This window comes from Loa loa (assembly GCF_000183805.2).
Source record: "Loa loa unplaced genomic scaffold supercont3.60, whole genome shotgun sequence".
Taxonomy (NCBI): domain Eukaryota; kingdom Metazoa; phylum Nematoda; class Chromadorea; order Rhabditida; family Onchocercidae; genus Loa; species Loa loa.
Window position 1 is genome coordinate 1 of NW_018108240.1, and position 8,927 is coordinate 8,927.

The 8,927-nt window shown below is 31.3% G+C and overlaps 3 protein-coding genes across 3 annotated transcripts in view; 1 reads left to right on the forward strand and 2 right to left on the reverse strand.

Moving 5' to 3' along the window:
* Nucleotides 1-774: 774 nt before the first annotated feature.
* LOAG_10195 (hypothetical protein) lies at nt 775-3,513 on the forward strand (the record flags this gene model as incomplete). The annotated part of the gene is made up of 6 exons (XM_003145722.2): nt 775-1,108; nt 1,420-1,631; nt 1,978-2,117; nt 2,845-3,030; nt 3,242-3,302; nt 3,421-3,513. 6 exons carry the CDS (start codon nt 775-777, stop codon nt 3,445-3,447), a joined length of 960 nt encoding a protein of 319 aa, XP_003145770.1. The 3' UTR covers nt 3,448-3,513.
* A 2,036-nt stretch (nt 3,514-5,549) lies between these two features.
* Nucleotides 5,550-7,276, reverse strand: LOAG_10196 (hypothetical protein; the record flags this gene model as incomplete). The annotated part of the gene is made up of 5 exons (XM_003145723.2): nt 7,086-7,276; nt 6,597-6,690; nt 6,371-6,475; nt 6,105-6,189; nt 5,550-5,752 (listed from the first exon to the last, which is right to left on the reverse strand). Coding segments are annotated over exons 1-5 (489 nt in total). The 5' UTR covers nt 7,088-7,276.
* A 1,138-nt stretch (nt 7,277-8,414) lies between these two features.
* The window catches only part of LOAG_17304 (hypothetical protein), a gene marked incomplete at both ends in the record, with an annotated part of 4,930 nt that continues 4,417 nt past the window's right edge, over nt 8,415-8,927 (reverse strand). Inside the window, 2 exons of the mRNA XM_020449963.1 lie at nt 8,415-8,567; nt 8,680-8,847. Of these exons, the coding sequence (XP_020306417.1) occupies nt 8,415-8,567; nt 8,680-8,847 (321 nt within the window). The remainder of the gene's footprint in view (nt 8,568-8,679; nt 8,848-8,927) is intronic.

Here is an 8,927-nt window from a genome sequence, read left to right on the forward strand (position 1 = left end):
TTTTGAAAAAGAGAGAGAAAAAAAAAAAAGAGGAAGGAGCGGTTTAATGATGCTTTGTTATATCCTCATATCACAAATCAATCTAGGTCTCCATAGGCAGACATTCTTTAATCTCATGAACTAGTCATTATTTCTAGTTTAACCTCCCTCTATCTATCTTTCTCTCTACCCCTCTCTCTTTCTCCCTCCCTCTCTCTTTCTTTCTTTCTCTTATTTTATCCTGAAGGGAGTTTTTCTGAAATGAATTTTTAGCTCACGCGACATATCTGAAATTAATTTCTGGCTCATGCAAGATACAAAATGTATGTCTTATTTTCAGCACTAAGAATTAGATTTTAACCATTTCCCTATTTAACAAATAATTATATATTTGTTGAATTTTTTGAATGCCTTAAATTATTCAAGCGAAAAAAAAATGAAAGTTTGAAAATGTTTTGCATAAAGTTAAATAATTAAGTTTATTTTGTGATAATAAATTAACAAAAACCCTTGTTAATATTATAAATTTGTTGATACAAAAAAAAAAAAAAATTAAATTAGTTATACATTCGTTGTAATGGTTACTTTCTTATGAATGATAATGTATTTAATTGAAAGTCAATAATTGTATTAAGTGGAAAATCGATATTCGTATATCAGTTATTTTTTATATCACTTTTGATTCTATTAATTATTGCTATTATTATTTAAAGATTTTTTTTTTTAAAAGTAAATATTCGAACAATATGAACATTGAATGTTTTTATTTTTAAATTTTATTTTCAGGAAAATTAAATGACTGGCAGCACTCCAATATTATTCATACCAATGATGAGTGAAACTGTTATCCGAGATGCAGTAACAGATCAATCTTATCAAGCTAGCTCATCTCATCAACATTTTCATCTTAACGGATCATTAACCGGAACTCATAATTATTCAAAATCTGAAATTTTTGGTAATCGAAAAAACCGTCGTAATCGAATCAATATATTACATTTACTCTATCGACAATTAACCAAAATTGCATCACATAATTTTTACGTAACACAACGACGTAACAAACAATCGGAAATACGTCATAACGTTGATGATAATAATGAAATGAAGCAAATGTTAGGATGTAATGGTAAGTTAATAGAAAATATTAAACTAATATAAATTTTATTTAAAAAACTTTTCCAAAATGTAAAATTAATAATTTGATTTTTTATTGGAGTTACTTTTTTTGAAAGATAAAATAAAACAATGCTAATGTACTAATGCCGAGTGTATTTTATGAATGCAACATTTGTTTTTAACAAATTTTTTTGCTATTTAAATTTAAAATTAATGAAATCTTACGGCAAAAAAAAAATATATTCTTCAATGAAATATAATTTCACTATTGCATTCACTAATAACAGATACATGATAATTTGATCACATAAACAAATTAAGATTCCAATAATGCTAATTTATGCGACGATCATAGCGAAAATAATTGTGATCAATCTATTGAAAATATAAACAGTGATCGTGAAAATGATGAAATTTATCATTTTCAAACGACACCAGCTGTTTATCAGGATCCATATTGTGCTGTAACTGTTGATCGGAAAGTTCACATTTATGGATATTATGTACAAAATGATTCAAATTGTTACTATAACGTAAATATTTTTTTTCTTATCTTTATAATACCATAATTACTGTAACGTGATCGTTTTGAGGAATGTTTGTATATGTATAATAGATTTCTAAACATATTGTTTTGCTTCTATTTTATTTTTAAATTTAATCTTAAAAATCAATAATCTCTTTCAGAAAACAATATATCATAGAATTTTATAAGAAGCTTAGATAGTATTTTCAATTTTTATAAATTTGTTTTGAAATTTGTCAAATTTTTTTATGCCATATTTCATCCAATACAGCATTTTCAATAAATCTTATAATATTTTGGCCAGTTCAAATTTTTGGTTAATTCATCCCCTTGAAAATGAAATGCATTTACAGGCACAAAGTACACGAACTGTTTATGCAAATGATATTGCCGCAATTTTTCACACCGACAATGAAGGACAATTAAGCGGTAACATTTGTCGATCATGGGGACTTTCGCGGAATTCCGTTTGGTGGGCAGCTGATCCGCAACGGTAATTTATTTGTGAAATAAAATTGAAATAACCGGAATCTGATGCGGAAAAAAGATGCAACAGTCGTAATGAATGCAAATGATTAGAACCAATATTTTTGGAAAATCATAAATCCAACATTCATCTTTGTTCATCCAGCAAACAATCTTGCATTCATTATCATTTTAACTTACCAGAATATTTCCTTAATTCAATGCAACACTAACAATTCTTACCATTACTTCCTTTTTTCAATTATCTCTTTTACTACAACTACTCTATCTTACGATTACTTAATCTTTACCTCACTGCTTATCCGACACCCTATTTTGATAATTTTATTAAATTCAAAATTTCATTCCGATTTCCTGATTCATATATCTTTAAATTGATTGGTCTTCTTTGGAAGGGTAGTATTGTTTAAGTCTAAAGTCTGAAGATCACTTCCGTAAGTACATAACGATTGAAACTTGGAAGTGACAATGAATTACTCATAGTTTGTGGGAAAAGCCAAATATTTGCTAAGTATTCTTAAGATTTAGCAGACGAGATGAAAATCCAACTTCAACTGATCCTTGTCTAAGCTGTCGAGTTTTGAAAGCAAACTTTCTGAGTTTAATTGAAATCCAATTTTAGTGGTTTACACTGGATTTGATATTTTGAACCGAAATTAGATAATATTTCGAAACAAATTTGCCATAATAAATTCAAATTTTTCGAAATGAAAGATCGAAATAATAAATTTCAGAAGTGATTCCGGAAAGGAGATGTGTCTAGTTGTTTTACAGCTGAAAGAACACCCAATTCTGATCGGTTTTACCATTATCAAATTGGCTGCTTTCATAAATGCTCTAAAAATCTGTGGTCTTAACGAAGACTGCAAGTTCATTTCCTCATTACCCACCGTAATGGAATCCGGTGTTCCAGGAATCAGGTATTTCAATTTCATTTCTCATCAGTTTTTTTTGTTTTTGATTTTGATCACAACGATTTTTAGGAGCACTAGCGGTTTTTGGTGCTTAACATCAGACTGTTGTTCCAAATTGCTCACACACTAACTTCTTTTTTTAAAATGGATCAAATATTTCAGTAAATTCTAACGCAAATGAATGCACCATTTTTTAATCCTAATTGCTTAATCTCAGGCCAAATGAAGAAATCAGTCAAAAAGAAACAAAAGCTCCAAGCGATGAAGTCTCACTCGAGGTACACCACCAATTTTTATTATATCGATTTATTAAGCGTTCTAAAATATTAACGGCAACATCTAACTTAAACCTTCACCGGTTTCACTGTTTTTTCCTTTCTTTTTTTCCTTTTTTAGGATAACATGAGCAAGAATTCTGAATGAACGACTAGGCCGCCGCCGCTTTCATCGTTAAATTACATCAGGCATGAATTTTCATCTCCCTCTCAGGTTAAATTGCATATTTCATATCGATGAAGCAAAAAATTGAAATGGTTGAAAAATAATCTCCCGGGGAAGCTATCCAGAAATTTCTAGATACACTACCGAAATGACCAGCCAAGAAACTCGTTCTCTTGGTTATATGAGGTCAGAGCTAACGAAAAAAAAACCACCCCGATATTCAGTTAGTGATAAAATACCAGAAAAGACCTGTAGAGTAGGGTACCTACTGGTTCAACTTCATTTCAAACTTCGATTATTACAATTTTATTCCATGATAGTGATATCAGCCATTTCAAAATGAAATCTATAACGGGTGCTTGATTTAAACAGTTATTATGTGTTGATGTGATTTCTCTTGTACACAATAAACACAATGCCGCGGATTGAAACCAATGAAGAACATTTAGTAAAACATGACGAGAGCCGAAGAATAATATAATTGGAAATGGATACTGAAGCCAGTAACTAATAATCAAAGGCAAATAGAAAATCAATAGATATAAAGGTTCGGCTTAACGGAGTAAACTATGAAAAACTGTGCAGAGATGTAAAGTTTGAGATATCTTTTAGATTAAGATGGCCAGTAGTTACCATAAATCAGCAACATTGCAAATTTAAAAGTAAATCTATCCATTTTAGCGTAAAGCTCTAAAATACAAGTAATGAAACGAATTAAAACGACCATATAAAGATATATATGCATGGGAAAATTTTTGACAAGAAAGTGAAAAAACAAAATGACAAACTAATCACCGAATTACATAAGAATTTTACAAGAATTGGAGGTAGAAAATAACTAAGAAAGTTTATGACTTAGTCATTAATATCACATGATACATAAAATGAAAAAGCCATCATACCAACTTTAATGTGCTCCACTTTTCTAGGAAGTTCCATAGTTTAAAGCACATGTACCACTATTATTGAATAAGCCTATGTTCCTCCTGGAAAAGGTGGTACGATATTTCAGGTAAAGTAATCAAATATTCTCGCGATATTTTGAAAACGAACTACAATTTTGTACATCTCGTAAATAACAGACCAAGAATACAGCTGCATATTTTCAAATGAAGTCAATCAGATTAACACAACATCGCTACGAAAAGACTGATTCCAGAATGTTAGTAATACAAATCAGAACTCCACAAATCAGAACACAGAGGCTTCATAAGTCTGGATAATTGAATAGATAAAATGAAGTGATACAAATTTTAACATTAAAAAAGCAAGGAACTTACTAGTAAACTTCATCCTAAAAAATTCCCAGAACTCCCTTTGAAGATAATGATTCCAAAACTCATCAGCTTTCGTCTACTACTTTTACACAGTTGAACTTTCCTACGTATAAAATTAAATTAACGGCCCACTCCTGTTGAATTAATCTCATACCTAAAACGGTCGCACATATATCATTTTCGATCAAGGCCGGAGATATCAAAAAAAGGGTGCAGCATATTACTTTGTTTCAAAAGGACTTTAATATCATACTATCAGTATAGTGAAGTGGAGAATTAGAAATATTAAGACAGTTACAGAAAAAGAACAGCAAGGTATATGTATGCGTAACCTTATTTATTAAAACTTGGCAAGTAAGATGTGGATACGATATAATTCTGTAAAACTAGCGTCTATAAACTTACAAAACCCCCAAAAATCCCTATGTCTAATATGAATGATACAAAATACTACAAATACAAAGCTATTAGGACGATTGCGTTAATATTTCTAATGACGAACGGTAACTTGAGAAAAATTTACGATACCAGCCGCTGAACCATTGTCTCTAGGTCCTGTTTTTCAAATCATTGACAATGTTACCTGTTTGGTCTCAGTCGATAACCCACATATGCTCAAAGTTACAGCAAATATGCTTATTTTGGTCCTTTCTCCCTTCTCATGCTCCTCTCAAAGTAGATTTGTTGAATGTCTGCTGTTATAATACCACTGAAAAAATATTAAAATTCTCTTGAATCGTTTCACATAATTGCGAGCTTTCTCTGAAGACAAAATTTCATAAGACGACTCAATCACATGATTTATATCTACGAGCTTTTTATATTTTTTGTTAATATATCAGAAGTTCCATTGTTCTTATTTAGCCGTTTGTAGAAGATGGGTACCAAAGACAAAAGCGCAGTAAGAGCCACTACTAATATGGCGCTCCATGACCAAGCTGCTCCCATATGTGTTAGCCTTTGAAGAGTTGCACCTGCCTGGATGTAGATACACGACGGTGGTGCTACGCCTGAAAATCATAAATGCTACCGAAAAAAATAGTTATATATAGAAGAAATACAAGAAATAACAAGCAGTCAGAAATCAAAATATCCAAAAGAGAGAAGTTACAGATCATAGTGGGATTTAAAATCAGGAAAAGAAACGAGAAGAATCACTCACCTAAAAATGTTCCGAAAAAAACGCTGACACTGGAACGTCAAATATAGGCGAAGCAAGATTTATGAGCCAATTCGGCAAAACTGGCGTTATACGCAAAAAAATTATAAAATAAAAGAGACTATCAAAATCAGAAATCTGAAAAACAGTACTGAAATTAAAATAAAATTACGATCTGACAGTGCTTGAGAGAACAATCTAACGTTCACTTATGTAATAACAGTATTTGTAGAAAACGCTTTGAAACGTCCCAGATTTACCCAAATTTCTCTTGAATAAACAATCATTCTGAACAACAAATCAACTGAGACTCGTTTGATTTCAAATTAATGCAAAGTTCGCGTCTAATAATTCGTCCTACATATATAATCTCTTGTTATTTTTTCCCCGCTAATATTCGGGAGTGAGATATATAGCTGTAAAATACAAACATTTTAACAAACCAAAACTTTAAAACCAGTAATCAAACCTCATTTTTCCATTTGCTTATTTTTTCCGGTGCAAATGCCATAATTCGTTCACGTCCAAATAGAAGAGCAAAGAAATAACATATTTGTGCGCCACAAGCAGAACACTAAACGTTTTGCTAATTTCAGTTCTTTGGTATTAATAAAAGAAGAAGGTATTAATAACTAAGGAAATAAGTAATGCATGCAGCTAAACAGTAAAACAATTTGACATCAATCATGACTTACCGTACAAACTAGACATAACGCAATTGGAAATGGAAATAAATATCCTGAAAGAACAGTGAGGAAAATTGAACCAGGAATAGCTAACGACTGTAACCTGAAAATACAGACAAAACCATGAAGTTAGGAAAAGGAAAATTTCTAAATGAAGTGATCACCGAAAATGTTCGATTACACTCATTATACCAGTGATTTGGTTATTGCAACGGCATTGGAGCTTCCTTAGAAAGGTCTATCATGCCAAATGCGATATTATTTCGGCTGAATTCCTGTCAGTTAGGATGTACACGATTGGTAAAGAGAAAGGAATGATAACTTAAACAACAATCGTAACAGATTTAGTTAGTATTTTGTACAATAAATTTCGAAAGTAATTCCGAATAATATCCAAAAAAGAAGAGTAGAGGAGAAAAGTGAGAAATAAACACTTGGGAGAGGAATAAATAGGCCGAATAATGTAAGATGCAGAGAGAAGGGAATTGAAGAACTTACATGATGTACACAGTTGATATACCAAACAGGACAGTATAATAATGCTTGTCCTTGTACTTTGAAAGAACCAAACCTAGTCGTTTTGCCTGTATAAGATCTTTTGGTAGTTTGAAATCAGCTCTCTCATCACTGGAACATATTAGCACGTTAAAATGAAAATAAAAATAAACAAGAAAGATTCGGGAAACAATTCATACGAAAACTGTAGTCAAAATTCGGTTCTTTTGATGAATCCCATTTGATAACCCTCTGCATACAATAAATCTGATTTAGTCTTTATTGTAGCCCTCCAACTCAGATGATTATAGAGCACAGACAAAGTCAGTTAAAAAAATGAAAATCCTCAACATTTCATACGTTGAATCTTTCGATAAAAAAACAATCCCCTCCACTACAGAACAATTTTCAAATGTTCAAATAATAAAATATTTCATGTCAAAACGGTGAATGATATTTCAAACAATCACAATATCAATAAAATGATTGAAAAATGATCGAAACTTACTCAGTAAGTTCTGGGAAGTTGATGTATAACGTAAATAAAACTAGAAATATGCCGAACAAGATGAAAGTTAAGAACATAAACTTGTTGAAATCCATATCACCAAAAATATCTCGACCCCAGTACAACGTACTAGTAATTTAGTTACTAATTAAATATAAATCCCCCCTGAAATACAAAATTATGATACAACAGGAAGAATGGGAATTTAAGTTTTTAATTCCTGAAAATCCATTGTTAAAACCATTTGCCGCACAAAGTCAGAGACATGCTCTAATAAAACATCACGGTCTACGACACTACCAGCCACTCTGTTTATCAGTAATTAAAAGTTACTCGATCGAACAGATAACAGGTAGCCAAAATGTTTTCCATCTGGATCCACTAAATAAATGAAAGAACAAAAAACATTCTGATACTTAAATTCCTTCCTACTAAACAGAACATCTGAGTCGATAGTGAAAAGGCGTACAGAACGTCAACTGTCACTCCTTTAAAAACAAACTAAATTTTATTTAAAAATCAACATCGTAACAACAAACAATGAACAAATTTCTTCAACGTAACGATCGATATTATTTTCCATTTATTTCAATACAAGTATCTCGGAAATTACAAAATACAATATGACCAAAAAGACAGGCAAAACGTAACAAGTACGAAGTCAAATTCCAAATAAAACCTGAATTTCAAGTTTCGTTTGAGACTTAATTTTTTGAAACTGCCAATTAATTCCAACTTTAATCTAAATAATCCTTTAAGCTTGCTAAAAAGTAGGAATATATTTAGGAAAAATATGAAAAAATACAACTGATAAGAACTATAATTTAAACATCTTTTCTTCGGAACCTATCAAGCACTGTTTTTGGAGAATCCTTCGCCTTCACTGTTTCTTTCACCAAAAATTCCTCTTCTAACTTTTTCCGTGCTTCGTTCATCGCAAATCTTTGCTCGGATTGCACACCCTGTTTGACCTGCTCCTATAAAAGTTTATAAATTCTTTAACAGCATACCAAGGATAGGCTACTTTTCCCTACTAGGTATAAGAAATATCAAGACATGACCAGGTGATTAGCACCCAAATTTCTTTACCTTTCTCAGAGCACTGCCTCGTCCTTTCTTCTTATTCTTCGGCTTAAATCTCACTTCACGTGGTTTTGTATGGAGCAACAACTTTAACCGTTCATTCTCTTTCTCAAGCAAATCCGTATTAACTTGAACGATTTCTGTAGTGTCTAAAGTGATCAGTTCTGGCTGGATCTAAAAGAAAATTTCAGGACATCATAATTGAATTCAATTAATTCATAACTGGATTTATTCGTATTCACATCACTGAAATT